This window comes from Staurois parvus, unplaced genomic scaffold (assembly GCF_062004578.1).
Source record: "Staurois parvus isolate SC_StPar_1 unplaced genomic scaffold, SC_StPar_1.0 ptg000668l, whole genome shotgun sequence".
NCBI classification, from domain to species: Eukaryota; Metazoa; Chordata; class Amphibia; order Anura; family Ranidae; genus Staurois; species Staurois parvus.
This window is the reverse complement of record NW_028318464.1, coordinates 899,518-920,279: the sequence shown is the minus strand read 5'-3', so window position 1 is coordinate 920,279 and position 20,762 is coordinate 899,518. Positions and strand designations below refer to the sequence as shown.

Genomic DNA, 20,762 nt, shown 5'->3' with positions numbered 1-20,762 from the left:
TCAGTCTTTTTTGAGTTTGGGCAAGGACACAGGGGCCCCATGATCCCCTATTGCCCGGGGGCCCCATGAGTTGTCAGTCTGCCCCTGGACTGGACTAATGACCAGTAGCCACTGGGACTGTCTCCTGATCGTGTGATCACTGTGACAGCCAATCACAACGGTCACACGATTGCGTCACACTAAAAAGGAAGGAAGGGAAAGATCTGCAAATGTATTTTAACACATTAGGTGCTCAAATATCTCACATAGGCTCTGCGCTGTACACCCGAGGGCAAAAAAGTCTTCTACAAATCACTGAAAACAGAAAATCAATATAATGTCAGGCAACTAGCGTTTTCAGAAGCAGCCAAGCAGTGACAGCCCACATGTTCCCTTCAGGTTCCCTTCAACAATGGTGTACACAGTGCGGAGACTCCATGAATCAGGGAGCAGCCTCCCCTGTACAGCGCTTACATCTATACCCATTTTCGCAGATAGCACACTCCATCCAGCAGGTGGTGCTAGGCGCAGGATCAAAGCGTGCGCTTTGCCTCAACAAAGATGGCGGCTCTAATCTGCCAGAGCTTGGGCGCTTCCGCCCTGTCTTGTGCCTCAGTTTCCTCCGGACGTGGTTTAATAGGAGTGTAAGATACTATGGAGCAGGCGAAGATGGCTTCTCCTAAAAGTGCGCCCAAGGATGCTCAGGTAAGTCGGATGGTCAGCTGTGTGTGGTGCTGGCAGGTTGGCTGTGGAGGGTGTATACAGATAAGGGAAGAGGCTGGCTGGAGTGGAAACCTAATCAGGTGTCCTCAGTCCTGGTTGTCTGCAGTGTTTCATGGACCGAGGATGTCCTAGGGGGAGGTCTGTTGTTTGATGGACAGTACAGGGTCCCTGGTATATAATGGGAAGCATATCATTCACACCTACCATTTGCTTCAATGGTTTGCCCTACGTGCGACAAATGTGCTCCTGGAGATATTATTATTATTATACAGTATTTATATAGCGCCAACAGTTTGCTCAGCACTGTACATTATAATGGGAGACAATACAGCAACAATACAGTACACGAGGGGTTCGAGGGCCCTGCTCCTTGGATCTTACAATCTAGGAGGGAGGGGAGAGTGGTACAGGAGGAAATGGCTGTGTGGGATGGAGTGGTGGGAGGAATGGAGGAGATCGGCTGTTAGGTGAGGGCGGGGTAGGCTTCTCTGAAGAGATGGGTTTTCAGGGTGCGCCAATAGGTGAGGAGGGTAGGTGACAGTCTGCTGGATTGGGGTAGTGAGTTCCAGAGGATGGGGGAAGCTCTGGAGATGGGCATGTAAGGAGGAGACCAGGGAACTGGAGAGTAGGAGTTCTTGTGAGGAGCGGAGAGTGCGTTTTGGGAAGTAGATGGATATCAGGTCGATATCTGCCGTGTTCTGGTTTGTGCGACAAATGTGGCGGCGCAGCTCCTGGAGATATCTTGCGTGTGCGACAAATGTGGCGGCGCAGCTCCTGGAGATATCTGGCGTGTTCTGGCATGTGCGTTTTGTTGTGCGACAAAATGCACGTTTCCTAGCTGCGTTTGGGGAGCCATTAACAATTGATGGCAAGCAAGAGCAAAATGTGTGGGTTGTGTGTGTGGTTTTTTTTTTTTTTTTCTTCACAATCCCTCACCACAGATGTGGATGGAGACCCCAGTTGCACTTATGCATTTTGTAGCTCGAAGCCGCTCAACAAGCATAAATCCATTGTTTTCAATAGCCTTTGTTCACATTTGAGCGTCCTTTTGCTTGTAGCAAAATATCTATCGCTCAGAAAAGTACATGAGCTACTCTTCAGGCAGAATTCAGCCTCATAATCATGCGAGGAATTGCTGCAGTTCTGCCTGCGATTTCAAAACGCTCTGCTAAGATGACATATTGCAGAACTTCTTTTGGGCAACATGTGTCGCCGCAATTGCAGTACTATTTATAGTAGCAGAACCGCACCACGTTTTCAGATGCCATTAAAATGAATGGCACCTGAATATGTGGATCCGTGATTTGTCATTTTAACAAAAAACAGTGAGTTCTACTAAATTGACAAATCGCAGAATCACATGTTCAGGTTCCCTTCCTTTTAAAGGGAACTGAAACGCGGTGCAATTCTGCTGTGTGTGATGTGGTTTGCTGCAATTGCAGCACGATTTGTCCAGCCAGAACCGCACTGCTATTTCAGGAACCATTAATGTGAAAGGCACCTGAACACATGGTTCTGCAATTTGTCATTTTAGAAGAGCGTTTTGAAATTGTTCGCAGAATCGTGGTGATTCTGCCCCCTGCAATTCAAAATGCCCATGTGTGAATGCAGCTTTAGGCCCCATGTACACGGGACACTTCTGAAGGATGGAAACTGACTGGAAAACGTTTGCATAATGCGTTTAGAAGCGTTTTTTAAAGATAAGCACATGAGAACCTCCCAAATGCCCAGAATGCACTGAAAAGTGGTAAATTAACTATTCCAGAGACAGAGAAATACACAGAGAGCAGCATGTGTTGACATTAGCTAGGTGTGAGTTGCTCATTAACATTTCTTTTGTTTCCAAGGGTGGGAAGCTGTCTGGTGGAGGGAGTCATTAAGGTCACCTGGCAGGGGGTCTTCAATGAGAACTTGAGGTGTGAATGGACATTAACATATCTTTCCTTTCCAAGGGTGGGCGAGGTCTGAGGTGTGAATTGGTCACTACAATGTGTGACAAGCTTGGTAGGAACATCCCTTAAGTGTTTTGTCCACTTGAGTACCTTGAAAACGCTTTGCATGCATTTTTCATGATGAAAAAAGGCTTTGGAGAGCATCGGGAACTGGAAGAGTTAAAAAAAAAATAAAAAAATTTCAGACGCAAACGCTTATAAATGCGATTTGCCGCATTTACAAGCGTTTTGCACTTTTAATGCTGATAAAATTGCCTGCTGAACGCAAGTTTTCTGCGTTAAAAAAAAAAACAACTGTAAACTCAAATGTCTGTAAATGAAGATGTGTACATGGACACAGAAATACATTAGGGTGAGTTCAGGGGCTGCTGAAAAAACACTGAACAGCTCCTAAACGTGAGTTTATCAGCTGCAGTGTACATGAGCCCTTAAGCTAAAAAAAGTTTTGGAGCCACTTTTGTAGCTCGATTCAAGCAGATTGGTGCATTTTGATTCCGATAGATTTTTATTGGTGCGTGCAAAAACACACAATACACACATTTTTAAGCCGATTTGTTCAAACAGCAACAAGTGATACCACAGATCTGTTCTCTATAGACTAATACAAAAACATCCTAAGCTCAAACGCTGGAACAAAACATGGAAAACTGCAACACTGGGGTATGAATGCAGCCTAACGCCGAGTTGACCCCCGAGCAATTTGCAGTATACACTGTGTGTACAACTATTAGGTGAGTTGTATTTTTGAGGATTCGTTTCATTATGGAACAACTACAGGGCTCTCGGTCAATCCAAAATGTTAGTAAACCTGAATATTTAAGGAAGTAAAAGTGAGGTTTTTGCTTTCTTAGGAGAATATCTATGTGTGCACAATTATTGGGCAACTAGTAGTATGCAGAATTATTATGCAACTAGATGAAAAATTTCCCATCTCTCTTGTTTATTTTCATTGCCATTTGTTAAATTGAGAATAATAAACAACTCAAAATTTACAAATAAAAATTTCCAACATTTAAAAAAAAAATCAGTGACCAATATAGCCACTCTTTTTTTCAATAACAGTCATAAGCCATGGAGTCTTTCAGTTTCTTGATCAACGTTTTGTGCAGCAGCAACCACAGCCTCCCAGACACTGTTCAGAGAGGTGTACTGTTTAGGGCCAACATGTTCTCAATAGGGTTTAGGTCTGGTGAGGAAGGGGGCCATGTCATTATTCTTTCATCTTTAAGGCCTTTACTGGCTAGCCACGCAGTGGAGTACTTCAATGCATGCGATGGAGCTTTGTCCTGCATATATATCATGGTCTTCTTGAAAGATGCAGACTTTTTCCTGTACCACTGCTTGAAGAAAGTGTCTTCTAAATACTGGCAGTATGTTTGGGAGTTGATTTTGAGTCCATCTTCAACCATAAACAATCCAACAAGCTCATCTTTAATAATACCTGTCCATACCAGTACCTGACCTCCACCTTGCTGGCATCTGAGTCGAAGTGGAGCTCTGTGCCCATTACAGATCCAGCCACAGGTCTACCCATCCGGTCCATCGAGTCACTCTCATCTCATCAGTCCATAAAACCTTTGAAAAATCTGTCTTCAGATATTTCTTGGCCCAGCCCAGACTTTTAACATATGTGTCTTGTTCAGTGGTGGTCGGGTTTCAGTCTTCCTTACTCTGGCCATGTCTCTGAGCACTGAACATCTTGTACTTCTGGGCACTCCAGGTAGGTTGCAGTTCTGGAATATGACAGTACTGAAGGATAATGGGTTCCTGGTAGCTTCAAGTTTGATTGATTCTTCTCAAATCTTTTGCAGTTAATTTACATTTTTTTTTTTTTTTTTAAATCAACACGTTTCTTGCAACTCTGACTATTTGCAACAAAATGTTTGATGGTTCTGTGATCCATCCAGTAATTTTAAGAGTGCTGCATCCGTCTCAAAGGCTTTACAATTTTTGAAGATGCCTAATAATTATGCACATCTTGATGTAGGGTGTTGATCTCCTTAGGCCATACCCTCCCTCATTACACAAATACACATCACCTGACAAGCTTAAATCCAATAAGCAGTCAAGTATTTACAACTTAAAGTTGGACAATGTGCATAAAAATGATGATTTGGTCAAAATACTCACCTGCCTAATAACTGTGCACACAATGTAGACTTCAGTGAAAGCACCTGAAATCATACTTTTTTGTGTGATTTCTTGCCTCCCCTCTTTCTAGTAACTGGCTTTCTTAGGTAGAACACAAAAACACTCAACACTTGTACAAACATGGAAAAGAAATGCTCCAAAGTTGCCTGAAAATGCTCACACTGATTGGGGACTAAAAGAAGAAGCAGGAAATATGTTTCTGGTGACCCGTGTGTTAAAATGTCACTGCTTTGATTTTCCTTGGCCACAGCAAGTTTTTGATTCGGCACGTGTACACACCTGACATACACTTGTGTTTCCGAGCTAAGTTGGATAAATTGATGGAAGTTAGACTCCTGCAATGTGTTCTCATATATTGAACAAATTGTAATATTTATGAAATCATTCTGTTTACAGGTCATGGCCCAGATATTAAAGGATATGGGGATCACAGAGTACGAACCCAGAGTTATCAACCAGATGTTGGAATTCACATACAGTAAGTAAAGGGTGGCTGAATGAATGTGAATTTCAGAAGTTATTGGAAGGTTTTTGGCTTCTCCTAAATTGCTCCTAGTGTGTGTGATATAGAAATAAGTGAGTGAGGCTCAGTTCACATGGATGTTTAGCCACACTACAAATCCCATCGGCAAGAATTTACTGATCCCTGTGGCTGTGATTGACAGCTTTGTGTGGCTAGCAGAGGCCACAGGTATGCATGGCTGTTTGCAGCAGACAACAATTACCTGCAGTGATTTCAGCAAGATGCAGTTTGTGCTATCAGCACACAGCTGTCAATGCCAGCTGCAGGAATCAGATTTTTGGTTGTAAACAAGAAGAAGAATAAAGTGTAAAAGTGAGCGCTCCCTGGTGAGCTGCTAAGGCACTGAAGGTAACCAATAAAACCTCATTAAAAACTTAAAATAAGTGCAGCACTAAACATAATAGATATAAAATATCTGTCCATAAATACATCAATCAGAAAGTGACAGTCTGTGCAGATCTAAAATGCAGAATGACAGCAAAGCCGGTATTGGTGCTCCAAATAGTGTGGTTAAATTACACACTCACCAGATGCGTAATGTATATACGCATAAAATAAATCGGTAGAGGTCCCCTGTAGGAGTTGGATATGATCCTGGTCAAGGATGATCCTATGGGCTTTCTTTATGGTCTCCCTCGTGGAGCTATTCATTTGTAGAGCCCACCTGATCCAGCCCTCTTCAGTATCCAGAGAAGGGAGTTCCTGACAACAGGCATCTACACCCATCCATCCCTTAAAGGGACCTCTGGCCAGCTGGATCATTTACCCCCTGTGAGCTCCTGACAGCACCACCTTTGCCTAGAGGGAGGATCATCCTTGACCAGGATCATATCCAACTCCTAAAGGGGACCTCTACCGATTTATTTTATGCGTATATACATTACGTATCTGGTGAGTGCATAATTTAACCACACTATTTGGAGCACCAATACCGGATTTTGCTGTCATTCTGCATTTTAGATCTGCATAGATTCACTTTCTGATTGATTTATGTATTTAGGGACAGATTTTTTTATATCTATTATGTTTAGCGTTGCACTTATTTATCTATTTTAAGTAGATTTTTGCCACTCGGATTTGCATCGTGGTAAATGCTTATGCAAACGGAGCATAAGGAGTTGGATTTATTTTTTTTTTGGGTGGGTTATTGTGGACGACGGTTGGTCTCCTGTAGACAGTTTGGCGTAGAGTGAGCACAACAGCAATGAATTGCCATACACAACTTTGTAGGCTCCATCCCTCCACTTCCTATAACTAAAGTGAACATGTAGAAGGCATAAGAAGTTGGAGTTTTTTTTTTTTAAAAAGGAATGCATGGGACAAAGGATTCCTAGCACCGGTGGGCTTCTGTGGGTCTAAAGTCGCCTATCCCTATATTTTCCATGAACGTTACAGATTAATACTATAGGGATCCGTTCAGCCTTCATGCCCAGTTGCTGCTGTAAGCTCCATATTAACACCTGTGGTTTTTGAAATCCCATAGAAAATAACTTTGTTTTAAATGTAATTGAGAAATCCCATTTACCTTTTAGGATATGTAACCACAATATTGGAGGATGCAAAAATTTACTCAAGTCATGCTAAGAAGAACAATATTGATGCAGATGATGTCAGACTGGCCATTCAGTGTCGGACAGACCAATCTTTTACCTCTCCACCTCCAAGAGATGTAAGTACAACACATAAAAGCTTCTCTCTGAACAGTCCAGTGTGTGTCTTACAATCCTATACAGATTTCAGTGCACTGTCTGGCGCATAAGTCCATTCTTTCTACTCTGATCATCACACAGCTTCTCCTCTCACATTGTACATTTAATGTCATAGCTTTGCTCCTCATACTATATGATGCATTTCATAGCCCTTCTCGCACTCTACAGTGCTTGTCATAACCCTTTCCTCACACTTTAGTGTACATGTAATGTACTTCTCCTTGTACTCTATAATGTATGTCATAGCCATCCCGCTCTGCTTTACACTCTACAGGATATGCCAAAACCCTCCTGCACCTCTTCCCTATACTATATAATTGCATATCAGCATTGTTTATCTCCTGCAACCTCTTTGCAGACACTTGCTGTCTACATGTGGTAGAGCAACTGCTTCACATGATTTCTCACAGCAGGTTTCCTAATGGTAACAACAGTGTAACATGCCTGTACACTTGTAGTGTCTAAAAGGTGAACACGTTACAGGGTGGCAATGCAGGTGAACTTGGAAGACAGGTAGGTAGAAAGCGTTGTCGGCATATAATGGGAGGTGCTTGCACATGGACCTTTATGGCAAAATCGGCAGGTTTTATTTGAATGAAAGCTGTAGATTTAAAAATATTAATCATGACTTTTAATTTTTTTTTTTAACGTGAACTTATGAGATTTTAATGACTGGGTTTTGCATATGCTTTTAAGCTCTTTAATGCAAGTATTCAGTTTATACCGCCAGTTTTAATTTTCTATTGCAACTTTTTTTTCTACTTATTTGCATATGCTAATTTTATATTTATTATGTACAGTATACCTATTTTTTATTTTGTAGTTTTTATTAGATATCGCAAGACAGAAGAACCAGACACCACTTCCTTTAATAAAACCATACGCAGGACCCAGACTGCCTCCAGACAGATATTGTCTGACGGCACCAAACTATCGGCTTAAAACAATACAAAAAAAGGTATGTCCCTTTTTTGCTGGTTTTTGGAAAGCTATGTAAAAGCAAATGTTTAATAATATTTATTTATTTTTTTTTGTGAGCACAAATGTTTTGTTTCCTACGTCTTGAACATAAGTGTTTCCTGATGCCCTCTGGCTAATTTTGGCAAAGGAATTGTTGCTTGATTAACCACTTCCTGTATATATGCGTCATTTAGCATTTTTCGGGTAGGAGGCACAAACCCTATTCGCGGCCTTGGCTGTCAATCACCAGGTCCCGGACGGTGATTACTTGTTGGCACCCGGTGATCGAGGAGCATTACTGATGAAGGAAGAGAACTGTATGTAAAACAATACCGTTCTCTCTCCTCTCAGCTCCTGCACACTGATATGCATGGCTTTGCATAGCAGAGCCATGCAAAGCAGTGTGCTTACAGTGAAGCACACAGTTAACCCTTTGATTGCCACACATGTTAACCCCTTCCTGCCCAGTGCCATTAGTATAGTGTTAGCGCTTTTTATTAGCACTGATCACTGTATTGGTGTCACTGGGGATGTCAGTGACACCAAGTCGGCTCCCCCCAGTGTCAGAATGCCTGCCGCAGTCCCGCTATAAGTCTCTGATCGCCACTATTACTAATGAAGATAAAAAAAAAATCTGTGTGTATATGTGTGTGTGTGTGTGTGTGTGTGTGTGTGTGTGTGTATATATATATATATATATATATATATATATATATATATATATATATATATATATATATATGTGTGTGTATATGTGTGTGTATTTATTAAACCACCATTCTGTAAACGCTATAACTTTCACATAAATTAATTTACACAAATCGGGTTGTTTTTTTTTTTTTTTTTTTTTTATAGCAAAGGTCTAAATTTATGACAACATGATTTTATTTTATACTGGACATGTTTAATAACAAAATGTCAAGAATATTTTTTTTTTTCCCTCAAAATGGCTGGGTTTTTTTTTTTTTCTTTTCAAAGTGCAAAAAATAAACACACAGGCAATCAAATACCACCAAAAGAAAGCTCTATTAGTGGGAAAAAGGACTGAAATTTAAATTGGGTACAGTGTTGCATGACCATACAATTGTCAAAGTACTGCAGCACCATAACACATAAAATGACCTGGTCAGGAAGGGGGGGTAAATCCTCTGGAGGGCAAGTGGTTAAACATTAAGTATCTGTAATGGAACTTTAGCAGTTGGTTGGCAGAATAGCAAACTTTTGTGTTGGTTTACAAAATTTTGAACAGTAAACTCTGCAGGAAAAAAACTAAGTATACCATGGCAAGCAAAGTTCTGAGATATTCTTCAAGGAAAGTGCGGGAGGGGGAGGTGAAGTATCAGCCAACATGGTGCCCAGATGTGTGCATAAAGCATATTTTATGATATAATATCACACCCCTCCGTTGTGAAGGCATGTGCAGTTTCCATGAGTGTGTAAAAAAAAAAAAAAAAAAAAAAAAAAAAAAAAAATTGCGCATCTTAAAAGATATCACCTTTAAAAAAAAATAATGCTTTTTTTCAGGTAAAAAATTGTGCATTTTACTTTTTTTTTTTTTTTTTTCTCTAACTTTCTTAGGTGCCTGGAAAGCATTGCACCTGAGATCAGAAGATTGCAGGTGCAATGTCAGGCTCCTGCAGACTTATCAGTGTAGCTGTGTGCCTGTACTTCCCAATGCAGGCATTTCAGTCCAGGAAGAATCAATGAATTATGAGGATACTCACAAGCACCCTCGTAGATCACTGAGAACTACAAGTCAGACGCAAAGGCTGTGTGCACTAGTTTAATTCACAGAACTCTGAAAAGAGCATGGCCGTGCAGGGTTCCACCCACAGGGCTGCATCATTCATTCACAAATTCTGACAGCTGACACACGGACAAGAACCCCAGTTTGCTGTCACAGGAAGGGGGGCAGAGGGGAAAGGCTGCAGGAGTGGGACCATGTTACATGTTCCACCCTAAAAATTGGTGGAACAGTCAGCATGTTCCCGAAGGTAAGCTTATCCTTTAATATAAGGAATGTCAGAAGGAACACTGTGTGCCTTTCATGCATCTTCATGGATTGCAATGGCAGAGAGGAGTGAATGCAGCCTTATTCTTCTAGTTTGAATTTAGACCAGTCCACTTACATTTCAAGATGTGTTCCCTGCAGAGACTGTATAAACATCAAGGAGCATGGGTGCAAATACATTTTCACACATTGCATTCTGTTTTTGGTCAAATATTTTGTATATTCACACTGTTGAGTTTCTCTCATCTGTAATTGAAGTGACTATATAATGTTTTCCTCTCCTAGATCCCAACTTCAGCAAGTAGAATAACAGTGCCAAGACTTAGTGTAGGAGCTGTGACAAGCAGGCCAAGTACTCCTACTTTAGGTAAGCCTCTAATGGCCTAGTTAAGGCTACTTTCACATTGAGGAGTTTTTGAAGCGTTTTTGCGTTTTAAAAAAAGCGGCTGAAAAGCTCAAGAAAAAATGCTTCCCTGTGTATGTGAATGTATATCTGTGTAAGTTTTCACACTGAAGCGTTGCAGTGCGCTGTAAAAACTCCTGATTGCAGCATCTTTGGGGCATGTTTGGTGAGTTAAAGAGCCCCAAAAATGCCTCTTCCATTAAAATCTATGAAACCACCTGAAAAGCACCTCAAAAACACCTCTGGTGCATTTTTTAAGTCACATGTCCTTTTTAAATGCTTAGAAATGTGGCAAAAACACCTATGCGTTTTTGCGGCAGATCAGTGTGAAAGTAGCCTAAAAAAACTCACTACTTGACATTGTTTGCATTGCAATTATTCTGATAACTCAAATGCTTTTTAGAAAAGAAAAACAAAACTTTTTATGGCACAAAACACTAGTAGTTTCACAGTTGTTTGCCTGATAATTGTTTCATTGAAATCAGTGGAAACACATAAAAATGCATGTCAATGAGCTTAGTGCGTTAGTACACGTTAGAGACATGCAATACTTTGTATTGATGTACATTCTAAAGTGCAATGCTTGTTGACATAGATGCATTTCTATTGATTTCAATAGGAAGCACATTAGCCAAAAACACAAACTGAAATCTGTGTAGAGGCCATTACTATTTATGGGATTGCTGCTCTTTGAGGGATGAACTTTTTAGCTAATGCTTAATTTTACAGAATGGTAGAATCGTTTTTTGAAATATAATTTGGCTTTATCTGCTTTGAAATCCATGCATTCCAGACATGTTTTGGATACCAAATGTTTGTGTACTACTGTTTAAACACCGATGAGTTTTACAATCTATACAGAAGAGATATGACTTGTACCTGTTACTTTATCACCTAATTTGCAGCAATTGAAACAATGTATTTTTTTTTGCTGAGTAACCTTAATGCTGACCACCCTTTAGCTACAAGCTAAAACAGTCAATGCTGGAAAGAAAGTTGCATTTTCACCACCTGGTTTATAGCTCCTGTTAGAATTTGAGTGTATGTGCTGAGCTGATGATGGAGTCTGCGATAGATTGCTGTTATTCCCTATAGACCACACTGTGTCTCTGCTATCTGTGAGACAGCATATGCATTCTGTTCTAACAGGAGCTGCAAATACTGGAGGCTAAACTGTACATCCCAAGAACGTCACGACTAGAAAAAAAAAAATCCATTATCCTAAATTCTGTTTAAAGGACACGTGAAGTCCTAACTTGCGTTTTTATATTTGTTACGAATGGTAAGAAAAAAAAACAAAAAACTTGGCCAGCTGAGGATAACGCATGCCTCAGTTTTTGATTTTGTTAGGAGGATGGACCTTTCTTCAGTTCTGCTGTAAGGCTAAGATCATACTAGCTTTGTTAGCAGGTGTTAGACAGGCGTTTGGGAAGTGTTTTTAACGCTCCTTAAACGCCTATGAAAATTCTACACATGGCAGCACACAGTGCTGTTCACACTGAAGTGTTTGAACATGAGGCATCAATTTTGCCATGATGCTGTCAGGAGTTGAAGCTTCCCATATAAGTCTATGGTGACACTCCTCAAACGCCTGGCAGATGTTTGCGGGGCGTTAATACCATTAAACTTCATTATAGTCGTTTGTGGTGCGGTTTTAACACTTGGCAAATAACTCAAAAATGCGCATAGGGCATTTTGAGGAGTGTTAAAAACCCTTCCCAAAGGTCTGTCTAACGCTTGTCAGACGCTATAGGGGCATTTGTTAAGAGTTCGAAATTAGTCAAGTGTGAACGAGCCCTTAGACTAGCCTGTTTTTGCCAGCACTTTTTTTTTTTTTTTTCCCTTTTACTTAAGACTCTCCTCTGCATCACAGCTAGAGCTCGTCTCGCCAGTTGCAGCTATCCAGTGTGGCTGTCATCAGATTGGATATTGGAGTATGTTGCTTTTGGGCTCAGCTGGACAGGGGGTTACAGGGTTTGCCTGGAAGTGCCCTTCGGGCACTGGGTTCTGCGTAAGGCACTTTAAAGGCTTCCCTCTGGTTAAAGTTTGCCATAGAGCAGCTGGTATTGTCCTATCTCTAAATAATCACTGTGTGAATAGGCTGTTTGGGCCTAGCACTGAAAGCTGTAAAATTTCCTGTTTGTTACTGTATTTAAATCTGCTACTACATCGAACACTCCTCATTCATCCAGAGTGGTGTCTGTATAATACAGGAGGTGTTACCAGGTGATTGATAAGCTGCAATTTTTTTTTTTTTATCAAATTTATTTTAATAAAATGCTTTTGGAGTAAAAATCTATCTAAAGATCATTTTCTATTTAAGATGCATTTAATGATTGATTTAGTTTATTTAGCATGAAATGGAGCTTAGTTATGTAGTATGAGGCTGTATATTCTGCTATATTTACATTTTTGGTAAACTCATTCAATGAATTCAAGCTGAGATAACATGCACTTATTAACCCAAACTCTGTTCTGATATTTCTGTTTTACTAACCTGACAGCTTATTATTCTAAAAAGGAAACCTTCATTTGGCTTGCTAATATTAAAGATTCTCACTATCAACAAGAATGAGTCGGATTTCTTACATTTAAAGAGCACCTGTCATTTTAGATCCATCATGGCAGCGCCTGTTGGCGAGCATCCGCTCACCTGCTGCCACCACGTCCCTCACTTTATGTCATTGCCACATCATCAGCCGTCCCATTAAAGTGAATGGGACTGGCGGTGAGTCAACAGCGGGTTAGAAGAGGAGCCGCTGCGGGACAGAGATGACAGTTACTCTTTAAAAATTATGAATAAATTTGAGCCTTTTCACTAGTGATTTAAATCAAATCCACCCTGATTAGGGCTGTCGTTGCCCGTCTTCAGTGAGACGTTACACTACCAGTTTGTAGCCCTGCTCTTCAGCCTTCCACCAGATGTTTACCATGGTACTGTCCCCTGTATTACCCCATTCGCACAATTAGGCCATCTTTTATGTATCTTGTACATAAATAAATTGACTTGGCAATCTCATATGCTAACTTTCCAGTCCAAGAGTCTGCTCTTAGATGCAAGTTGCACTCCAGACCTCCACAGCGCAACGTTCTGTTGTCATGGGACAAATCAATTTAGGTCAGTGGTCCGACTAGTTTATTTGGCACCAAGGACGAATTACTTTTTTTTTTTTTTGTAAAATATAAAATATGAGGTTGTACAGGGTAAAGGGAGATGCCCATATACCCAAGAAAAACCAACAAACTGTGTTAACCAAGTTACCATAGGTGTCAGATGCTCTTACAGGTTGTCAATTTAGAGTTCAGCTGGTCCTATACCAGCAGGCTGAACAAAGAACACTCAGATCCCCACATCCATACAAGTGATGTGGATGCATGAATCCCCCCCCCCCCCCCGTGTTACTATATATTGTATTCTGTCAGTGGGGGCTCCTCCTTTCTGTCAGAATACACTAATCAGAACTACAGCAGCTTATCAAATGTTGTTTTTTTTTCAGCAGGACTGTTCGACAGAAGCTGGTCTAACAACTGGCTTCTTTTGAATGAAGAGGGCTACACAAAATTTGTGCTGTTCCTGCTGGACAGCTTTAACCATGAGTAATGACCTTAGAAATATTGCTGTCAATGATGACGTGCAGCACAATAGGTGGTGTGTGTTTTTATATATGCACCAGGGGGCAGGTGCAGGGATGGCTCACTTTTTTGGGTGCACTTCTCACCCCCCCCACCCCCCACTCAGTTTTATTACTATCCTATAGGGCAGGGGTCTCCAAACTGCAGCCGGATGTGGCCCTTTGCCACCCTTTATCCGGCCCTTGGGGCACTATTCCTCCCACAGAGACCAACAATGGGCAGTACTTCTTCCCATGAAACCAATAATGGTGTACTATTCTTCCCTCTAATACCAAGGGTGGGGCACTACTCCTTCTCCTACTGACCAACAACCCTGAGGTCATGTTTATTCTCATTGATGCTGGGGCCAGGATATTTTCCATCCTCGCTCTAATCCGGCCCTCCTAAAGTATGAAGGACAGTATACTGGCCCTTTGTTTGGAGACCCCTGATATAGGGGACCAATATCCCTCTATGTGAGAGCATGTTTATAAAGATAGGTTCTCGCCAATGATGATTTGTGTAAAAGCCTCTGCTGCTGCCAACATGTGGCAGCAATAGGTTTAATGGTATGGCTGTTGAAGCCCAGGTTTTGTGAGACCGAGACATCTCTGAATTTGATTTCTATAATGCTAAAAGCTTCTCGTAGAGGTCAAGTATTGAACATGGGAGGTATACTTCAGTTCATGTGAGTCTCGGGGGTTCCAGCATAGGCGGTTTCTCATGGGATGGTTCCTTTCTTCTTACAGCTGGTCCTAGTTTAACCCTTTACTCTCAACAGCATCATGGGGCATTACATTCTATTTCCAAGGCCTGTTGTCCTCTCAGGCCTGATTAAGACCTCTGTACAGGGAATCCTCTGCAAAGCTTTCTCCTGATAGTTCCTCTGATATTCCATAGGATCTGAATGTAGTTTCAGTTCAGAAACCTCTGTTTTTATACCTTTTACAGACATTACTCTACACAGCCAACAGGTGGTTTTTCTCTGTAGCCATCACTTCTGCGATCCATAGGAACAAAGTGCTATTGAGGCCCAGGACTTCCTTGTCTAAAGTAGCTTCTGCCTTTCGCCTCAACCAGGTTATCACTTCTGTTTTTCTGTCTATCTCCAGTTCACCAAAAGGTTTGCCAGTGTCCAATCCCAAAAGGTTAAGACTTCCTGTGTCCCTAAATAGAAAAATGCTATTTATATAGGCTCTCAGTATTTGTTTTAACACTTTATTAAAACAAATACACAGTGGCTCCATAACACTCAATTTGCAGAGCATCCTTAACTTTCTAAAGAAAAAGCCCAGCATTTCCTGCTTACTCTTTGGTCAGTTCTCTCAGTAATGAGTCAATACAGGATTTCGCTGTATAGCTAAGAGGATTGGGGCTATGGCCTCTTGTATTGTCTTGCTGTGGATGCTGTTTTTCCCTCATTGTGAGTCTTTTAATGAAGCTTTCTAATATAGGTGAATTTTTTTTTTTTTCCTTTAAAGATAGTAGTAAAATAAGGCCAGCAAATATGTGGATCTGAAGCCTCGAGCCCCACATTCTGCCTGTGCTGAACATGAAATACTTGTGCTTAAAAGTGTGTTTTACTTACAATTTAAACAAAAATTTTATATTTTGCTCTTGAATTCCATATGAGTGAAAAAAAAAATATAACATTATACATTCCCTTTTGTGCAGTCTAGCATAGCCAGCATTTTCTGTTTTTAATGTATTTATTTTATTTCAGGGACTCCTGCAACACAAACTGTGTCAGTTTCCAAAGTTGGGGGGACACCAGTGTCTTTGGCTGGTCAGCGGTTTACAGTTCAGATCCCCACTTCACAGACAACAGTAAAAACAGGTTAGTAAATTTCTCTCGCTTGTTTTCCTAGTGATTGATAACATATTCATGCAAAAATGAATTTCCTGCTTTTGGTTATAAAACATCTTTACCTTGAAGCAATTTTCATCTACTTGAAGAAATAAAAAATGCATGATTGTTGGAGCTACTGTTAGACAGTGTATATAGGAAACAGATCAAAAGCAAATAAAAAGTAAATGAAAAACAGTCAGCACTTGCTGTGAAGATAGGGTAGAATAGAACTACATTACAAGATTATCCTAAGGATTTAATAGACTCACAAACTAGAGACTGAAAGCTTAGACTTCCAAGCATCAAGATTTAATAATAACTCTGAGAAATTACTGAATGCTGAAATAACTTGACATAGACACCAAGTAGGATAAGACAATAAGGGGTCCATTTATACACTTTTTTTTCACACAGGTATCACACAGCTTTCAGCCAAGATTTTTATATTTGTATTTAGTTAGAAAAATGTGTAAATGCTGAGTGAAAGTTGTATGACTCCTGTGTGAAAACACATAGACAGTGGTGAGCCATTACATTCTGACCACGGACAGGTAAAGTGAATAACTTTGATTATCTCATCACAGTGGCATCTGAAACTGGATGAGGTATATTAGGAAGCAAGTGAACATGTTGTCCCTGAAGCTGATATATTCAAAGCAGAAAAAAAGGGCAAGCGCAAAGATTTGAGCGACTTTGACAAGGGCCAAATTGTAATGGCTAGTCAGACCAACTCCAAAACTATAGCTCTTATGTGATGTTCCTGGAATATGGTTGTCAAGACCTACCAAACATGGTCTAAGGAAGGAAAAATGGCAAACCAGTGACAGTCATGAATAGCCAAGGCTCATTGATACATGTAGGGAGTAAAGGCTGGCCAGTGTAGTCCTAACCAATAGGAGAGCTGCTGTAGTTCATATTGCAGAAAAAGCTAATGCTGGTTTCGTGAGAAGGGTATCAGAATAGTGTATCACAATTTGTTGCAGATGGGGCTATGTAGCTGCAGACTGGTCAGGGTGGCCATGCTGATCTGTGTCTAAAGACAAAAGTGCTTACAATGGGCACATGAGAAACGGAACTGGACCACAGAGCAATGGAAGAAGCTGGCCTAGTCTGATGAAAACCAATGGTTTGAGGAACACAGCAGTGAGCTCAGTGTGTTGACTTGGCCTCCAAATTCTCTAAATCTATGTCCAGTCGAGCATCTGGGGATATGCTGGAAAAGAGTCTGATCCATAGGATCTGCTACTGATGGCTTGGTCGTGCCAGATACCACACATACCTTTTTTAGAGGTGTAGTGGAGTCCATGCCTCGAAGGGTTATGGTGGGGGGTCATAATGTTATGGCTGAGCCTCTCAGGGACAGGGACCTTCTTGCACAATAGGAGTGATTGTAGTACCACTTATTCAAAATGGAAATTTCCATAATTTTGGTACTTTTCTCTTAGTAAACAAACCATGTATAAATGAGCATTTTGCACTCTGCAAGTCTCACAGGAGAATAATGTTCCTGGTATTTTTCCTTAAAACAAGCCTGTGCTTTGCCCATTCATTTTCCCATACCTTCCTAGCATATACTTGCCTCCCTCAAAACCCCCCCAGCTGATTTCAGTACTAAAGCTGTGACTGCTCCTGGGCGAGTACAGCTCTCAGTGTGCATAGAATTTGTGGGCTGGCATTGGGGAGCAACTGCAATGAAAAATAAGAAATCTGCTTTTAAGCTTTTTGCACACAATGAAATGTATGTTTCATGCATTTTTTGCTTTCCTTTAACAAAATATAGCTTGTTTCCACCAGTGCACTGCAATAATAATACTGACTGGCAGAAATTGGCATCTACTCCATTTTAAGTGTGCTTTTAGTTCTTGTTAAAGTAGAGGACCCCCCCCCCCCCTCAGAAATGCAAACTGCAAATTGTTGGTGTCATTTTTGGTTATCCCTTATGTTTGCGATGATCAAAAAATTCTATATAATAATGCTTATAAATGCATTCCAGCTTTTTAAAACTGCATAGTCATCCCTGCCAAACATTTAGGGTTCTTCTGTATTTAGAAAACTGTTTTCATTGTTTGTTTTTCTTATTTTGTAGCCACTCCTACCACGCCAACAGTTCAGAATGTCCTCATAAACCCTTCCTTGATTGGATCAAAAAACATTCTCATAACTACAAATATGGTGCCATCACAGAACGTAACAAGTGAATCCAATTCGTTAAAGCGGAAACATGAAGATGATGAGGACTATGATGTAATATAAATTCTTTATGGCACAATGAGAGTGTACATAACAATAAAGATTAGTAATTGTTGACCTATTTTGTGGAATGATGTTACATTGTATAAGCATTGCAAAAAGTAATCAAGAAGAGAAATGCTTAAAAAAACAAAAAACACTTAATAGTAACAGAATGATGTCTTGTATGTGAGTTCCATTCTTATGCAGGCCATAGACTGGTCGTTCATCGGCCGAATTTTCATTCGCTTGAAAAATCGGCCGATATTCACGGCGCTAGTGGGGCCTGCCCGTCGGCCGTTTTGTGGCTGATCTTCTCGTTTATTTTTATCGGTCTTGCTGGAAAATCATTGGACATTGGTGGTAGCATCGGCAACGGGGCCAACCGATTTTTTTTTTTTTTTTTTCTCTTCCCATCGGCAGACAATTCGGCCGATAAATGGCCCGTCTATTGCCTGCATTAGTGTATTTAATTAGGTTTGCTTTTAGTTAGGTTACTGTCTTGGCTGTGTTTTTGTATCCTACATCTGTCATCTATATCAAGGATTTCTAAAATGTGACCCGTGGGCCAAATCCAGTGTGCAGCAAGATTTTATCCAGCCCTCCTAATGTAAAATGGGACTTTGGTGGGGACTCTGATTTAGGGCAGGACTCTGATGAGAGGGAGACTTTGAGAACTTTCTTGTAAGGGGGCTCTGAGGGGACCCTAATGTAGGTAGGGCTTACGTTCATTTGGAATGTCTTTGTTTTATCATATCAGCTTGACATAATTTAGAACATACAAAAACTGCAGAAAAATAAAACACTCCAGGTAAAATGTATTGGCATTAATTACATTAGATTTTTTTCACTTTATAAATGGATTTTTTCAGCATGCAAAAATGTGTAAAATATACATTGTGGCCCTAATGTTAAAGTATGGAGACCCCTGATCTATATCATGGAATTGCATACATGTTTGCAACTGCTAGAGGACACACTTGCCACACTGTGCTGGCAGTACAATTTTTGCACCTGCTAAGCATTTTTGTGTAAGACTGAAATACAGAAAAAAAGTGCCTGCAGTGTAAACTGTTTCCAGACTTGTATAGCCTAAGGATGGCCATACACTATACAATTTTCTGCCTAATTTCCTTTAGATTTACCTTCAACTATCTAGTGCAAGGGCCTGCCTAACTGGATACAATTGAAAGTGTTGTTGGGTTTGACCTCATATTATAGTTTTTGGTAAATCTAAACCAAAAATCTCAAAATTGTATAATGTATGGTCAGTATTAGCCTCGGTTCACCTATATGCGAATTGGATGCATTTTGAACTGCATCCTATTCACATGATGTGAACAAAAAGCCTTTTCTATTGAGCTGGTGCACATATGTGCGGGCCGGCTGCAGTGTGATTTCAAAAGAAGTCGCTTGAAATTGTGCTACAATCTGGCCTGCACATACAGCTTTTTGAAAAAGTATTCATACCCCTTGAAATTTTCCACATTTTGTCATGTTCCAGCCAAAAACAAAATTTGTGTTTTTATTGGGATTTTATGTGATAGACCAACACTTAGTAGCACATAATTGTGAAGTGGAAGGAAAATGAGAAATGGCTTTCAAATTTTTTTACAAACCAATATCTGAAAAGTGTGGTGTGCATTTGTATTCAGCCCCCTTAATTCTGATACCCCTAACTAAAATCTAGTGGAACTAATCTATTATAAATACGTGCAGCGCTAAAAATGAGTATTTATAAATGTCTGTCCATCAGTAAATAAAAATGCCAAAAATGTATCAAATTTGAAGGTGACAGTCTGTGCAGATCAATGGTGCGGAATCACAGTAAAATCCAGCAGTGGTGCTCCAAATAGTGTAGTAAAATAGGAAACATTGCTGGAAGTGGCAGCAGAGGAGGAGCTATTTATTTCCAGAGCCCACCTGATCCAGCTACCTAAAGTATCCAGAGTGGGGAGTTCCTGTAAGCAGGCATCTACACCCATCCATCCCTTTTAAAGGGACCTCTGGCCAGCTGGACCTTTTACCTTCCGTGAGCTCCTGACAACACCACCTTGCCTAGAGGGAGGATTATCCTTGACCAGCTTCAGATCCAACTCCTAAAGGACCTCTACTGATTCATTTAATGCATATATACATTACGCATCTGGTGAGTGTGTAATTTTACCACACTATTTTGAGCACCACTACTGGATTTTACTGTGATTCTGCACAGACTGTCTCCTTCAATTTGATATATTTTTGGCATTTTTGTTTATTTACTGATGGACAGACATTTATAATACTCATTATTTTTAGTGCTGCACTTATTATATGTTTCTAACAAGGTTTTATATTGGTTGCCTTTAGTGCCTTAGCTGCTAACTAGAGAGCGCTCGCTTTATTACTGTATTTTTACTAGTGAGACCAATTGCCTTCAGGAGTCACCTAATTAGTAAATAGTCCACCTGTGTGTAATTTAACCTTCATATAAATACAGCTGTTCTGTGAAGCCTTCAGAGGTTTGTTAGAGAACATTAGTCATCAAACAGCATCATGAAGGCCAAGGAACACACCAGACAGGTCAGGGATAATGGTGTGAAGAGGTTTAAAGCAGGGTTAGGTTATAAAAAAAAAAAAATCCCAAGCTTTGAACATTTCGTGGAGCACTGCTCAACCCAT

The 20,762-nt window shown here is 40.5% G+C and overlaps 1 protein-coding gene across 1 annotated transcript; it reads left to right on the top strand.

The window, feature by feature from the left end:
- The first annotated feature begins 531 nt into the window (after positions 1-531).
- Positions 532-18,183, top strand: LOC149447814 (transcription initiation factor TFIID subunit 9-like). The gene is made up of 7 exons (XM_089651914.1): positions 532-684; positions 5,202-5,283; positions 6,861-6,997; positions 7,861-7,995; positions 10,294-10,375; positions 15,747-15,860; positions 17,959-18,183. The coding sequence occupies exons 1-7, from the start codon at positions 634-636 to the stop codon at positions 18,123-18,125; spliced, it is 768 nt and encodes a 255-aa protein (XP_089508040.1). The 5' UTR covers positions 532-633; the 3' UTR covers positions 18,126-18,183.
- Positions 18,184-20,762: the final 2,579 nt, after the last annotated feature.

What these genes read in the sequence shown, in the direction of transcription:
- LOC149447814 (XM_089651914.1), top strand. Translation starts at nt 634, where the DNA reads ATGGAGCAGGCGAAGATGGCTTCTCCTAAAAGTGCGCCCAAGGATGCT. An exon ending in GATGTTGGAATTCACATACA is followed by an intron (nt 5,284 to 6,860) that starts GTAAGTAAAGGG and finishes TTTACCTTTTAG; the next exon opens with GATATGTAACCACAATATTG. An exon ending in GCCAAGTACTCCTACTTTAG is followed by an intron (nt 10,376 to 15,746) that starts GTAAGCCTCTAA and finishes ATTTTATTTCAG; the next exon opens with GGACTCCTGCAACACAAACT.